This window comes from Bombus vancouverensis, chromosome 14, assembly GCF_051014615.1.
Source record: "Bombus vancouverensis nearcticus chromosome 14, iyBomVanc1_principal, whole genome shotgun sequence".
Classification (NCBI taxonomy): domain Eukaryota; kingdom Metazoa; phylum Arthropoda; class Insecta; order Hymenoptera; family Apidae; genus Bombus; species Bombus vancouverensis.
In genome coordinates, this window is record NC_134924.1 from 10,998,699 (window position 1) to 11,015,828 (window position 17,130).

Below are 17,130 nucleotides of genomic sequence, written 5' to 3' on the forward strand. Positions count from 1 at the left end.
GTACCCGCGGGCTACCATGCACCTCGTCGGCGTGCCGCTGCTACCAGCACTCTTAGTGAGTTACGGGCCGCATGCAAGTGCGCATTAAATGTGTCGGTAGTGTGTCGTATTCGTTCCACTCGCACTTTTCCACGTTTCACCATCTAGATTCTTCTCTCAGTATATTACCAAACCATCGCTTTTCATTCGAACGTATTCCACCCGATGGAGCTACGTCAGCCGGATACTCGGCATGCTTCTTCACGCTCCTGCACGCTGTTGTGCGATGTATCGTGATATTTCTTCGCTATAGTGTTAGAAAGCTTTCCAAGAAGAGAAAGGGATTCGCATAGAGCAATACGGTCAATTTTCTATACAGACTCGTAGTCTTGTATTTTGACGAACATCATCGACGAAAAAAGATAAAACAAGAATCAATTGTAATGTATTCCAATGGAGGGAACTGCCGCTTCTCATTACATGAAGGGGAGAAGCAGAAGTAGGAGGAGAATAGAATAACACACGGGCATGAGAAAGACGACGGTACGGGACGAGACACTTGAAGTGCGCGGCGCGCAGGCGGAAGTTCGACGTGCGTTGTTATGTTTTTTGCGGAACTAGATGTGCGACGTTGTTATTTGCCACGGATTTTTCGATCTGTCGTTTTTATTTCAAAACTAGTGCGTGGTGTTAATGAGATCATGATTTTTGATTGAATTGTCTTTATCAATCGTTCGAATCAAGACAGAGAGAGAGAGAGAGAGATAATATGAAAAGAGCAGTGCAACAGGCCAGCGAGACAGTGTAATAGAAACAATTAGAAAATAAGAGAAGGTGACAGAAAGAAGGAAAGAATATTTGCCAACGAACCGGTGATTGCTATCGTATTACGTAGTTTTGCGTTTGTGTTGTTAATAGCAATGTGCATGCGTTGACGTGTACGTGTACGAAAAAGACAAGACGGAATATAGAAACATGTCGGTCTGCTGCGCGCGCATGTGATTGTTCTCCCGCGAAAATGCAATACAAGGTTAGTACTCATCGTATGGTATCAACTAGTATACGTATTTTTATAGAACGTGTGTAACGCGTTATTTTATCGAAAAAACTATGTCATTCGGTGGACACATAAAATTATAATTCAAGGTTATGTGTAACATAGTGTTTTCCTGACGGTTGTGGTTTTATACTTCAAGCATCAGCGTTCATTGGTTGCCAAGAACTTGAGAGTATAACAAACAATCTCGTCAGAAGCAAATTTTTACTTCGATAACATTAGGTAAGATCACGGTATTTTGTATTTCTTTTTGATTTGCTTTTGGTTTCTTTTTATTCCAGTGAAGCGTTGATCGTATCTCAAAGTAGCTATCAATTTCATGGCCGTTTATTTAGGCGTGCCGCTAAATTGTTGGTTTCTGTATACGGTGGCTGAGATAAAGTCTTTATACATATTTTGTACATGTAGCCAGATGCGTCTGAGTTGGTAATAACTTTCCCACGAATAATGCATCGCAACTATTCGTTTTCCCTTGCGCTATTGCAAAGTTTTGAAAAGGAGACTCGACTGCAATATTATTGTAGCTATGTACACATATTCAAATAGATTCTTTAAGTGCTTCATGTGTTATATACACTTCATGATACGTAAGAAAATTAGGGAAAATTATCATTTACGTCATATAGTAGTGTTCTACATACATATAATTCTGCATTCTATTCGTAATTGTAGTTTCAAGAAATTTGACGATTAACTTAAACGTATACTATCCGTAACAAAATTATAAAACATGTTTTGTGTTTCTTGGTCTGTTATTTACTAAAAATTGTTGGTTAGCGCTGCTCGGTGTAATAAAGTGACTAAAAATCAGAATGAACAAGTTACAATATAATTATTCTTTTTCCGACAAAATTTTTTGTGTTTCTAACACCAGGTACAACTTTTTCAGCTTATTAATAACATTAATAACATAATAACATTTGTAACGCGAAATTGATAGTGCTATATTTGTCAGCTTATCTGAATGTTTTGAGTTTTATACTACGGAAGAGTTGATTATTAAATACATAAACTAGCTTTAAAGGAGATTTAAAGCATTCAGTACATCGCATCATAAAATTATCAAAATTATCAAAGATACATCTTTTCAGAAGACATAGCGTACAGCCAGGTGTCTCACGTTTCTGTTAAATACATATGTATGAACTCTCAGAAAGATATCGAAATGGAAATAAAACGCTAAGTCGGAAACTATTTGTAATTATTTTACAATTTTAAATAATATCTATTTTCTAGCTGAAATTTTTACAAACAAAAAAATCATTTCTAAAAATTTTAATTACGTTTTGATAATTTTGCAACGCTATGCAATTATGTAACGATATTTATTAACATCATAGATCCATATATCAGAGTGTTTTTACAGAACTACTTTGCTATCAGTTAACGTATTTAGTACAAAAATATCTCGATACTACTTTTTACATAATACTATCTGTCATCAAAAGTGTTTTTTACACTTGCCACTAATATATTCTTATTTACAATTACAAAAATCTTATGCTGCTTTATATAATCGAATTATAAATACAGTTGACCTTTGACCGATCACTCACAAATCGATCTATTCAACTTGTCTAAACTTTTTATCATGACAAATAATGAGATTGAAAGAAAATGAAAAGGCCTGTATTATTCACAGACTATTAATTGTAGTCAATTTAGCAGTTATGTTATTAAGTGATAAAAAATAAGAAAAAGATGCAAGAAAGAAATAGACAAATGAAGAATATTGAAAGATATCTTTCATTTATTATCGTAATCTTCAAAACTATCTGTATTCTTAGCCATTTAATGAGTAAATAGTATAAGTAATGTGTGTTTTCTCTTCTTTATTACTTTCAAGCAGATTTCTTTTTTAATTATGGGAAATATTTTGTGTTTAACTAATTACTAATGATATTAATAGATAATTAAAAGCAGATATAATGTTAAAATTTAAGAGCAGTTTCACCAAAGATAAACACACTTATCGTTCAGTCAGTTAATAAAGTTTAAAAGACAATACTATGTATTGTTTATACCCAACGTTGTGTATAAAAGTTAATTTGTTTAATAATAATAAAAATTTTTTTAATTTACTTTGCTGTAAGTATTTATTAATAGCATAGAAACTAATGCCTTTGATAAATAATAGATTATTGTAGATTCATTTTTAAGGAGTAAAAAGCTACAGACGAGCAGTCGTCACGTATTTAAATCCCGCATTATTCAAAAGTTAAATATAGTTTTCAATGTTTTGAATATCTTGTGATTGTGTGTTGAATGTAATAAATATGTGTATGTTAGTTATTATAAATTTTAGATACATAGGTTTATGTTGCATTACAATATAGACGGCTAATGAATGTATGTATATCAAAAAATGTATCGCACTAACTGTAGTATATCACTTTTGTATGTTTGTCATCCTATTTTATCCATATTTGTTAACCATATTTGTTAACCTAGTTTGTTATCCATATTTGTTAAGCCATTAACCGAATCATCCTTTAACTAGAAATTTCTGATGAAAATCTCTTTCAAACAATTACAAAACTAAAAGTTAATAAAAATAAATCTGTTTTAGTTAACAAAAGCGAAGGTTTGTTTCACCATTAAATATTATAACGATTATAATATACGTATTTCGAATATCTTATATATTACATAGATAAATATAGATAACTCATTTACCTCGGTTAATAGGTTAAACCGGGAGAAAATATTTCCTGATAAACATTTTTGCTCTATTGTTCGTATCGTATCATCCCTTACTAAACGCTGTTGGAGCGTAGCTAAGTTGGAAGAGAGCAGGGACGATTAATCATGGTCTTGCCGAAACGAAGCGAGAATCTGCTGAATGTATACCTAACATGGCGCAACATGTATTTCTTGCCTCTGAGAGTGCGGTTTTTCGATAGAGTGAATCTTCACGGTGAAGATTCATTGAGAAACAAAAAGAAAGAAGAACCGAAAGAATTAAACTGGTGGATATATAAAAGAACAAAACGAACGAATGAAGTATTCGATTCGCGTTTCGTTCGAAATTGGCCGATACGGTTTGATATTGCAGAAAGAATCAAAGAGGAGCAAAGGCAGTCGATAAGAAGATTGCGACGTCACTTAAATAAATTTGTGCTAGTGGTTTTTGATATTGTATGATATATCCAAATCGCATGATAACGATAAAGTAAAAAAAAAAGAACCGATAAGTAAAAAATCGTAAATACAATTGAAGGAGCATTTTCTTTTTTGACAATTTTATAATTTGTAAACATTACTCGTAAAGTCTCATTTCTTTTATTAACAAACTTGTTATCGCTACGCAAAGATATTTATTAATACTAACAATTAGTGACTTGTAAAATTTCGCTAACAATACTGATTGAATTGTGCAAGACAGCCCTGACCGTGTAAAAATATACCTTTTCTATTGTCACTTAATTGTCGATGAAGTAAAAGTAGTTTTTTTTTTAAATATAAGATTCTATTTTGATTCGAAATTGTACTTCAGAAAAATGTAAATAATGTTGGTTATTTATCTGAACGATTTTGATTTTAATTAATGCCCGGTTTACTGAACTACCGATTAAATTTATTTATCTGAGCATAAATACCTATTGAACGAATAATCATAGTTATTTTCTGTAAAATCGTTGTTTCTCATTCAATAAACATTCAAAGAGGATACAAATAATGAAAAGCTGTAGTTATACATTTATTTTATATTAATAAATTTTTAATATCATATTCTTGTAGTCAAGGATATCTCAGAACACAGTCTGTTATCAGAACTGTTTTTTTATGACTCTTGCAAGTAATTTCTACAGATATTTATAGTGTGTTTTAATAGTGATAAATCACATTTTAAGACAAAATCTGGTAAAAGCAGTCTTCATATTTTTGAACAAATATATATATACATACTTTTACGTGATTGTCGCGACGTGTACCAACAAGAAACATAGTTGGCGTTGGAGAAGACATTGTTTATTTTGTGACCGTTGCAGAACCGCGAAGAAGGTTACTCGTTTGTTTCCTTTTGTTGGGCTGGATCACCGCCGGCACCTTTGATGCTGGTACCCGAATTATGTATCATTTCTATGAAAATGGAGAGGTTATAACTACGAAGAAGCCAGAGAAAGAGGAAAGAAATAAAACGGTAGTTCTGTGACACTTTATGTTTCCGGATTCTTGTTTTACCGGTCTATTAAAATATAATGTTATTTTCTCCGAAAAACGTTACATGTTAAGGCTTCTTTGTTATCTGAAAGAAATTGTAACGAGTTTGTGCAAAATGTTTATACTATGTCCAATGTTAATGGACAAAATTCAACCAGATAAGATACTCGCGGTATAAGATATTAAAATTCTTTATTACCTTATTTTGTTCTTGCTCCTATTTGATACTCGCTACTTTACGCTTCTTTTATGTTATTTTTACTAACCGTTCCACTGCGCTTCCTGTCGCATTGTTTTTTAATAGCAATAATTGTAGGTAAGAAAATACGTTCCAAAGTATGACGATTATAAACGCATGAAAAATATGTGCACGAACAATTGAGAGAGATCTTGAACTAAAGTGGAATATGTACCTTAGTGTATAGATATATATATATGAATTTAATTGTAATTCTAATTTAATTTATCAATTTATTATTATAATTCTTTTAATGGAAACAATAAAGAATAAAATAAGAAGAAATAAAAAATTAGCCTTTGACTTTTACAGACAGGTATAAAATTTAATGTGACGTTTACTATATCGTGTAAATTAACGAATAAAATGTCTTTATTAGTTGTACACTCCAATGCTAAATATTTTAGAATACTTGATTTTCTGAAATCGAAGCACTTATGCAACTGAATTGAAAGTTTTCACTCTTAAATATGGAAGTAGACTAACGTTTATGTATACAAGATACAAGCAGTTATCGATCCATATGTGTATCGTGGAAACCGAGACTAGCATGTATTTTGTAACTTTGTTCAATGCGATAAGATAACTTTTTTTAACGATTCCACTATTGATAAAGATTTTTGCAAACGTTATTTGTAGTCATCGAATCATAGATAAATAGAAATTTTTGAAGTTATTTCGTAAATCAGCATAATCCATCGTCACTATCCACCAGCATTTCGCAAAGTACTTCGTACAATATTAGTTATTATAAATAAAATAAAGAATTTCAGTCGCCATAATTATCATTTAGAAGATTCTGCCATTTTCTTTGAAATACAATATATTTTCCTTTAAAAAATCATTGGTCCTTTTTGCTTTTTAATACTAATCTAGGTAATGTACCAGTTTTAAAAGAAATTACGCAATACAAAATGTTATATTACATAATACAATTTTATCGTTATATTAAATGTGATTTTAGCTTACTAATAATATAATTTGCAGTTAATTCACAGTTAATAATATTTTGATTTCACTATAATCCATGATAGCTACCTATTTATGTAATAGTTCAATTTATAATATATAATAGTTCTATTTATAATTATACAATTAGTACAAATGCAACAAACTCTAAAAATGCTACAAGGCCCAAGACCAACTATGTGCTATATGTATCAATGGAATTATATATGTACTTTACATATGAAAAATATAGTTTAAAACTATAAAGTTCATGTTTCCTTTACATTAGAATAAAACAAATTTACCAAAGAACTAAAATTAAATAAGAATTTATTTATTAAAGCAGACCTGAATTTTATATTTTTAAATTCTTTACATCTGAAAACATTTCCGAGACGCATTATCATTCGGTCAGAATAAAACTGAAAGCGACTTACTTGACTTTATTAACATCTAATATCTTTGTGGCCTTCACCATTTCATCCGATGATTTTCTTATATAGGACAATTTATAATCGTATATTAGACTGTATATTAGATACTTTGCGGTTAATAATTTACCTGTACCTCCCGTGTAAGTTTCCAGCTTTCGGTTTGTACATGCCGTACTTTTTCAACGAGTAAACTAACTGCTTAATTGAATTCTGTGAATCTTGGTTTTCCTCGATACGCGAATAACGGGTCAGACTCGAAATATTCTCTGGTCACTGGGCGATCGGTGCTGACGCGCTGATTTCCAACGATTGCACGTTGCCAGTCGAATTCGTCGCCAAGCTCTTCTTCGTTGCCGCCGTTGGTATCTTTTTTCACAGTAAATCAATTTTTTTATTGCACTATCACTAATCCTCGTACTATCGAGTCATCTAAAGTCGTCGTGCTCGTGAAAGACGCCTTTAACGAAATTAGGAAACTCCCAAAGCTCAAATGCTCCTGCTTCGGTCAATAGAAGAACCAGAAATAAAATAAACGTGCCATTCGTTCGTGGGTTTAACGTACCTTACGTACTGTGAGTACTTAAATTGAACAATGCTGAATCCTACGACGACGGACTAGTACTGCTTGTTGATTGGCTATGCTTCAGGATTATAATGTGTATCCTGTGAATGATTACTATGCAAAAGTCTGTGGCAATAATAGCAACAACGAAAACTTGCGCAATCTCTTTTCTGTAGATCTTTCTGTAGATTTTTAGCTCGGATGTAGTCAGAGTTACGTTCTATAGACACGAAAAAAAACTACTTGTGAGAAACTGTTATGCTATGTAGTTACACATTGTTCATAATATATGTAGACATATATGTACATACAGGTCACATATGCTTAATATTCAATAGGTTTCAGATTTCAGCCGAAATTTCTGTTAAAGCCGCTGCTACATCCTCTCTAAATACATACTTGATAATACTTTTGTTTGGTTGTATAGCATTAGCACTAGTTCCATTTCCTATTGTATCTTTTCGATAAACCACCGTCTGCCGTTTCTATTAACCATTCATAAATTCTGGCAGGAAGCTTTTATTATGCAAGCATCGAACTTCGCGTTTAGCTTTTCTGTATCTTGACATTCATGCTATCTTTTCTTGTCGATGCTACTGTTTATCTCTTGATACATGTTTCTTTCCTCAAAACGAATTTTCACATCTTTTTTTTTGTTTTTATACGAACAGGGAAATTACTGTATATAGACGATGTCAGTTCTCAATGTTATAGTAATGTAATATCAATTAATGGAAGTTTTCAGGATACTTTTTCATATGGTACATATATTATTAAACAGAAATAATAATAATTAAAGACAAATACCAACGTTCAGACATAAAAGAAGTACCATGTGTTTAATGTGGCGATATTTGATTGGACAGTTCGGTTGTATAGCCTATCGGAATTTTTATCATTACTAGGTATTTCAGTGAAAGGTAAAGTTGTTCAATTAAGCGGTCTTTCGTCTACCTGGAAGTAAATGCATTGGTACAATTAAAAAAATATTTCTAGATAACACTATCTACCATCATCTCAATTGATGAAGTTTGAACCGCGACCTTTTGGGTCGTCAATTGAGTAGACTTAACGTAAATAATCAATGTAATGCAATGACATTGATGCGACGAATAAATTCCATGTATAGATATAATTGAACGAGACTGTTATTATAATCTTTTATGATATTTCATACATTTTGTATTATATATAACATTTTATAAATGCCACTATCACTGTATTTTTAAAATAAAGTAATCCTTTACGTAATACATGTATCGATCGTGGAAAACGCCACAACCTTTCGGATCTTTTTATTCTAAAAGATATATTCTCTCTTTTTCGGTATAACTCCTAGTAGTTCTCGTAGATAGTAAAACATTAATTTGATTATTTGTAGCGCGATCTCACTTAATTATCTACAAAAATCCTGTCTTTTTTCATGTTGCAGAATGTGAAACTCGAATTGGATAGGAACGTACGGTACCGAGGATCGATTCTCCGCACCTCGAACGAATGATACATGTAATGTACATCCTTTCGACAAGCATAAAATATTAGAAGATTAACGAATCGACAGCCTAGCGTAGAGCTGTGCTTGGAGCATCTCTTCGAAATTATTCTTTGTGACGAGAAGACTTCGAATCGAGGTCACTTATGTACCGTGAAGAGAACGAGCAAAACAGAACCGCAAACCTGGTTCCCCAGCAGTCAAATGGTGCAAACACGTTTGAGCATCTGGAACATTCGCAGGACAGCATGGAAAACGGGGACGAGGTGGTTTCCACACGAGTCCAAACGGACGCATCGTCGTCCACCAACAGCACGCCAAGACCACGTGCGCCACGAAATTGTGCCCGATGTCGCAATCATCGGCTGAAGATCACTCTAAAATCGCACAAGAGGTACTGCAAGTATCGTTATTGTAACTGTGAGAAGTGCAAGATCACAGCCGATCGGCAACGAGTGATGGCGCAGCAGACGAAGCTAAGAAGACAACTGGCGCAGGACGAAGTCAAAGTCAGAGCGGCAGAAGAGGTTAGTCTTTTTCTTTTTCTCTGTAAGTACACTGGCGAGCATATAGATAGCAATATTTTGTTTTCATAATTCGTATAAAATATGTACCGTTTATTCCTAAAGTAATATTATTACACTATAAAGTAAAATATTTACAAAGCTGTAATAACTAGTCAAATAATAAGAAGTGTTGTAGGTAAAAACATATCTGAAATGTATGAATAAAAAATTATTCGCTTTCTTGTTAGAAAGTATTTACTTACACCTATTTATATGCTTGCTAAGTATCTTTGTGAAAATATTTTGTTACTCATATTAGTGAGATGCTTTTATTTTTTTGAGATTTCTTAACATAGATAGTTTTTGAATACTTTATGAATTCTCTGAATATCTCTTCTATGAATTTTATGCTATGTATACTATGAAAATATCTCTTTTCTAAATTTTACGAATTCTATGAGTATTCATCAATATTTGTGTATCTGTACAAATTAATTGAATATCTATACAAATTAAGATAAAATGCAGTCAATTCTTCTTAGATAGAATTATGTATTTGATATTCATGAGTTCTGTTCAGTTTAGAGTCGAAATGTATTTAATGGCTCTGATCGGAATTTCAAAATCTATAGGTTTCCTATTGTCTTTATAATTTTGTATTATTGCAGTAGATTTAGGATTTTAGATCTTTCACTACGCAGAATTGTATCGATATCCATATATTTCAATATTTTGTGTGTTATTAAATTGTAGAAATTGAAGAAGACGAAAGTTTGGAGATCATATGAAACAGTAGGTACATTTTTAATTTACATATTAGAAATACATACAGAATTTAAAATTTACGATATTATTTAAGATATAAAAACATCAATTTTTTATGTCTGCTTTCTACAATATAATAAACAGTATGTACTTGGTCACAATGTAAATTGAATGTTATACATATATCTATACATGCAATATATTTTATTTACTTAATATGTGAATATATCAATTAACCATTATACATATAAGAAAATATATATAATTGTAACTATGGTAAAATTAATTGGAGCTTCATTAATATCATCTAATTGATTGTAGTATATATAACACTTGAAATAAAAGTTTCATGCGATGTTTTATAATATTTGAATAAAGGTGGAATTTTCATTCAATCACGTATAAAAATACAACTTTAATTCATATATAAATAACAACTATTTTTTAGAAAATTTACTTTAGAAATATTAACTAATACGTAATTTGGGTCTTTCTCTATTAAAAAGATTGCACAAAGTGACAAACTTTTACAACAAATTTAAACAATTTAAAGGAAATTGAAGAAAAGTATTTTTTAATTTTCCTAATCAAAATTAATCATTTTTATCGATAATTTTGTAAGTAGCTGTATTTATATATATATTTCCGTGTTCTCATCTTGCTCCATATACAATAACATTCAAGACTCCGCGTTCCATTTGAAATTGATGGATAGAAGGTATCGTTACTTCATATTCTCGTTTCACTTTTCCCGCCCAGACGTTCTAACTGTCATCACGTCTGACAAAGAGAGTAGGCCAGATTGTATAAAACTCACGGAACATGCATGCCTTTCAGAAATAAATCATCTGATTAAGGAGTACATTATTGGTCTGAACCTTTGAATCGCTGATACTGTAATTGCACGAACAGAATTGCGAGAGGCTATGATTATTTCGTATTTCATCACGCTCTTAACACCGGGTTAGGATACTTGTAATATAAGGAAAATTGCTATTATGTTTCCTGTATAGCTCTCAGCTGCTATAATTTCAAACAAGTCGCCTGTATCTTGTCAATCCCCGATCGTAATTGATCTTTCCTTAACAGGTGGATCCACTGCCATTTGGTGCAGAAAACGATCGAGTTTCGTCTATTCCTCAGCCAGCTATAAGTATCGAGGGTAGTTACGATAGCAGCAGTGGCGATTCACCGGTCAGCAGTCACGGTAGCAACGGCATACACACTGGTTTTGGTGGTGTCATCAGTATTCCTCCTTCCAGAAAATTACCGCCGATGCATCCCCATACCGCAACGATCTCCCACTTGCCGCAGTCGCTAACCAGTGAGTAGTAATAATCTTCCTACTATTATTCTATCTTTTGAGCATGCATATCGCTATTACGTACAATGAATCAGTTCCTGATATTGTGTATATTGTATTAATGATGTCAATGTATTTTGCTATAAACTTGCTTTCAAATAGAATACGCTTAGAACGATGTGCATAGAATTTGATATCAGACATTTATAGAGGTGACTACATAGCAAAATATTACTGCAATATATTTTACTAAGAATAAACTGCATTTTTAGTTTTTTGTGTAATAAAACCGCAAACTTCTTTAATGAAGCTTTAAAAGTTTCATTAAATATCACGTAAGCGCGTAATAATCAAGGACTATTGTTTGAGAAGCTCGTTTCGCCAATTCATTCGTTCTTCAACATCTTTCGAATCACAGAACATAAATTACCATTAAAATTTGAAAGCGTCCATTAACACAATATTTACAATACGGGATCGTAGTATGGTTCACCCTCCATTTGCATTACTAGGTCATTCTCGAGCAGTAATTTTAAATAATTTTCCATTGTTTCTATATTTTTGTTTAAATTTCGCTCTGCTTAAGAAAAATAAGGTAACACGAAAGAATAAAAAACTATTGGATGATATTCTAGAAACTTAAAAAAATATTTAAGAATTTTTTGGGATTTTTAAAACATAAAATCCTAAAAGAGACTGCATGGACTTAAACGAACCAGTATGCAGATGATGTCAGTAAAAATAAGATTACAGACGGAGGGGATGGGTATGGAAAGGATACATTTAATACGCATGCTCATAACCTATTTACTTCGATGTACTTGCCTGTTGATAAATATACATGTAATGTGTACGTAGATATGTACACATTGAAAACCGGGATTACCTACCTGTTGCTTGCGTTGACTTTCAGCTATGACTTTGAGCTCCCCTCTGCTTCACCTATGAAACTCACCCTCCATACATAGAGCAATTAGTTTCTATTGTTTTCATTATCTCGAGCTCAATAATAAGATTGGGAGCATTACTATTATACATACTATCACACATCTCGTTTCATGAAACGTAAAATTTGTTTATATACATTAGTATACATTATATTGAAAGTGATGGATTTAATCCCATTAAATTATTCCAAATTCCATTTAACACATTAGCGCAGTACTGGTTTAAATTGTATGGGTTGTTTTGTTTGTTTCGAGTTTCTTTAAATCTCTTACATTAAAATAAAAATAAAAGTCCCTTAATACATTTTTTATACGGTTTTGATTACTCTGCTGTGCTTCGAGTAATTTCCTTAATCGCGATAGCGTTTTACGAATACTTAAATTATATTCAAAACTGAAACGATCATTTTCTTGACAAATTGCATAGAAGTCGAAATTTCGTTGATAAATTATTAGCCGTAGGTTATTTTAAAGTTGTTATGAATCAAACTGTTTCTGCGTATTTTAAGACGTACATGTATACCGATCGCTTATATTATTGCTAATTGTATCCTCGTGTTCATTAATTGCGTGGCTGTTGATTAATTTGGTTTTCAATCTGACTTTCCAAATATTCGTAATTCTAACCTGATAAGTAAAATCTATTTTTGGGTAAAGGAGAGATAATTGGATAAATGAACCGAATCATAAATTTAATTTGCATTTTATGTTTGATATATTTTTATTTATATATTTATTATATCGTTATATCTATTTTATTGATCCGAATTACATTTAAAATAAATCTGATTGTTTTGTAAAAGATATTACGAAGAAGTAATGAAGACATTTTATTACTTGAGAGGATGCATAAAGTGTGTGAATCGTTTACTGGTTAAAGAGCAATTGGTACTTTCTCGTTGCTACTTTCACATATTTGTATCGCGTGCTTTTGATAGGTAATCTTATTTCGCTTAAAACAGTGTACGTACATACTACTTACAAAGTATAAATGTTCAGATAGTTTGAAACTATTACAATTGAAAACAATCTCAACTACTTTCTTTCATTTCGCAGTTCCAACGTGTCAATCTTCAACCATTGGAAACTAGCGCTAAAACGAAATAATTATAAAAAAATTAACGACTAGATAAGAAGACCTCCCCTGTTGGAAGACTTTGAAACAAAGACCAGTATTCAGTAGTCGTTGTCAGAAGACTATTACTTAGCTGTGTATGCATATACGAGATATTATATCGATTGCAATTACCGTATAAAATATTATTTGAAGACGTTCAGTTAATGAAAGATCATTATTCTTCTCGAACACAATTCGACCACTATATTCCACTTCCTCGAATCGAACGTTTGTTACTGATTACCTATAGCTTTCGCGTCTTACGACTTTGACCGACGTCATCTTAACGACGAGAGACATAAAACGGACCAACTGGAGGAAGAATATTCTTATGGACCGAATCTTCAACGACGTAACTTCAAACAGACTACTATTAACTCCGTTTTACAAATGAACAAGCTTTTAGAGCGCAAATTTCAGATAGAGTAATCGATGTGTCTGAGTTTATAAATTGAACGGTTCATAACGCAAACGATTCTTGTCTGTTTGATTGTAAAAGAAAAATAACGTTTTGTAGTATCTTTAATCTTTCTTCGATAGGTTTCACTATTGATGAGTTCGCGCCAATAAAGAGACCCAAAAGAAACTCCAATATTTAAATACACATTCTGTAGATAATTTATTATAATATCGATTTGCACCATGTTGCGAGTCTTCTTTCTGAATACTAGAATAGTTTTTTTTTTGTAGAAGATCGAAAAATTTGGCAAGAGCCGTGTTCATTGAAATACGATTCTCTTTAATTGTTAACGAGCTTTTCTAACGTGTTGTGACAAAATTATAACACGCGTCCTTCCACGCATATGTGATAATTTTTAAGTAACGATGTTAGAAAGTTGAGAAATTTATGATCGAAAGCGATCTTCGATTCGGAGATTCGGTAGCTCTAATTTGAACAAAAGCCTCGGAACGCTGGGTATAACCGAACGAACGTACTTATAACGTCGTTCACAGTGATCCCAACGAAATTCAAGCCACTCTTTCACTTGACAACCCGACCGAATGTTAACCCTGGGTTTACGAGCGTCCCCATTGGATGGTGAGTCGTTCGAAGCCGGCTAATATAATACGAACTTATAACCAAAGCCGAAACCTGGGAGCTCGCTCTTGCTTTTACGATCTGGCTCGTTTTTAAAAGTTATCGTTATTTTGCTCGCTTTCGGATGAAATAGTTTGTTCACGGACGTAAACGGTTCGAAGGAGGCTAAAGTCTGCGTGCGGACAAACCACACTAAAGTCGAATTGACGCGCCACCGGCTTGTTCCGATCTGTCTAGACGGATCTCAGCACGCGTCCCCTCACAATATCTCAACGAGATAATGCATGGACATGATGCTAAAATTTTTTACGAGTTTGAAACAACAATCAGCCACTCGTAACTAAATTATTTCCTTTCAATGTTGTACGTTCGTTCATTCGTGAAGAAACTCCGATGTATGTTTTCTTTACCTGTGTACATATATCGATACTGCGTTCTGTTTTAATTCAGCTACCGATGAAACTAATGGCCAATTTTGTTTCAGTAACGTTGTTTTGCTTATCGAGCTACGTTCTGATAAAATGAAATGAATCCTTATTAGAAATAAATTCAAAATACGGGCTTGATCGATATCGCGTTGAGTATTAAAATTGCTTTCTTATAAGGAATGATAAATATCGCTGTTATATTCTTTTGCTGTGATCGTCGTATAACACATCCACCGAAATTGGGAATCTATTACTTTTTCTCTATGTTATCAATGCAATTTCGTTTATATCCCTCTTACAACCGGCTTTACACAAATAAAAGACTCGTGACTATTCCGGCCCCTCTAATAATCACTAATAATTTTTCTTTGATCTATGTCGTTGTTCCGTGGTCCTTGCATGGGACCCGACCGATCCAAATTTTATGGTAGTCGTTCTCATAAAGAGTCATAAATCTGTTAATTGATTTCCAACTGACACGTTTCCACGGATCCACGATGATGAAATTAATACAAAGGGCACGGCATCACTGTATCGTAGTTGGTAATGGAAAAGTGGCATGGATCCAGCGATATCATGAAAGGTTTGGTAGAAGCGAACGGAGCATAGGGAATCGTTCCTTTAGCGCAGGGGTGATCATAGCGAGTATATGGGGTTGTAAAGTCGGTCTTTACGAGCTTGCACTTTGAAGGTATCGAACATGAACTTTTAATAACGCGTGGTTCGTTGTTACGCCGAAGAAGGATATGTTTGGTGAAAACGTAACGTCAATTCACCAACTGTACGTGCACAGAGGACGTTGCGCCGTCGCCATTTTGAATCCCATGTGAAGTCGTGCGTCTCGGCCATCTGACGCGTGACACTTACAACTTGCAACTGCCTGTTCTCATAGTTACTTCTCCTTTTTAAGGGGTCTTTTATAAATAGTGCCCCTTTCTTTCTCTACTTTACAAGACACGCATTTGTCAAGTGAGCACGTTGAAAAGCATTTAGTAAAAACCCCTGAACTTCATTGAGAATATTTCTACTTTTAATAGATAATAAAAGTCTTTTTCATACTAGCATGATGCGCCGTAGAGATAGTAACTTCTACGTTTGTTTTACCGAATAAGCATGTCAGAGTAGATTCTATTTACGAAACAGAGCTTTTATCACATCACATCATGAATTCCAGGTAACCCATGCGACACGAAATATATGGAATATTTTAAAGCGGGCCGCGAGCAGAATTTATTCGCTCGTGATAATATTTTACAAGCGAGATAATTTCTGTATCGAGTAATTAGTAGTTCCGTGCGTGCAAAGGGACTTGTGAAATACAAGAGAGAAAAAGGCATAGTAAGTGGCGTAGTATGGGAGAAGTAACGTACGATCTTCATAGGCAGCTAGCCTGAGTTTAATCTGTCAATAAAATCAGAGCATGGTTCTTAACGTACAGCAAGCGTTTGATCGATTGTAGTAGAGATTAATGTTCAGAACTAGATCGTGCAAGATCTAGTTGATTGCTTAGCAAGAAACATTAATTCTTCGAATAACATACACGATTTCTACAAAGATAACACTGCTGATAATAGGACGGATTTAATGCTTTTTTTTAATGCTTCCGTCTTCGTGTACATGTTTCTTCCAGCGTGTTCCAACCATCGTCGTACGATGCTGCCGATCGTGCGGCACGTTAGCATAATGCAATTAGGAGACCATAATATATACGTAATATAGACATACATGTATGATGTTATGTTTGTCGAATATATGTGTACCGGCTTAATTCTTGACCAAACATGTTCAAACTCAATTTTCCCCAAAATAAGATTTAAAACGCAAAACTTTTATGCTATATTGGCGAATATAAAATAACTTTTGTCGATTCTCTAATCCTGTGTAGCTACGAATTATGAATTTCGAAAGATTTGGAAATTCACGTTATGTTTGACAATTTTTTAAACTCGATTTCTTCGACAATAGTTTCCAATACGATTCAGTTATTCTTGATTTCCCCTTATTTTGAGCCGTAGAATGCTCGAATGTCTCCTTAATTTCATTTGTACTACGATGTACAATTTACGATCGTTCTAATATCGATGGGAAACTTGAAACACGAGTTTACGCTCGAGTTACTATCTTTCTAAGAATACGAGTACGATAATCGAA

The 17,130-nt window shown here is 33.1% G+C and overlaps 1 protein-coding gene across 7 annotated transcripts in view; it reads left to right on the forward strand.

Annotated features, from left to right (window-relative positions):
• Positions 1 to 38: 38 nt before the first annotated feature.
• dsx (transcription factor doublesex) overlaps positions 39 to 17,130 on the forward strand; it is a 98,237-nt gene continuing 81,145 nt past the window's right edge. For 3 of the 7 annotated variants that reach the window (XR_013059991.1, XR_013059992.1, XM_076624016.1), the window contains exons 1-4: positions 39 to 1,258; positions 8,815 to 9,401; positions 10,134 to 10,172; positions 11,235 to 11,469. Coding sequence is in view for 5 of the 7 variants with exons in the window: in XM_076624016.1 (XP_076480131.1) it covers positions 9,021 to 9,401; positions 10,134 to 10,172; positions 11,235 to 11,469 (655 nt within the window). In the remaining 2 variants the exon portion in view is untranslated. The remainder of the gene's footprint in view (positions 1,259 to 8,814; positions 9,402 to 10,133; positions 10,173 to 11,234; positions 11,470 to 17,130) is intronic. The other 4 variants (XM_076624017.1, XM_033334512.2, XM_033334503.2 and 1 more) reach the window with 4 other exon arrangements.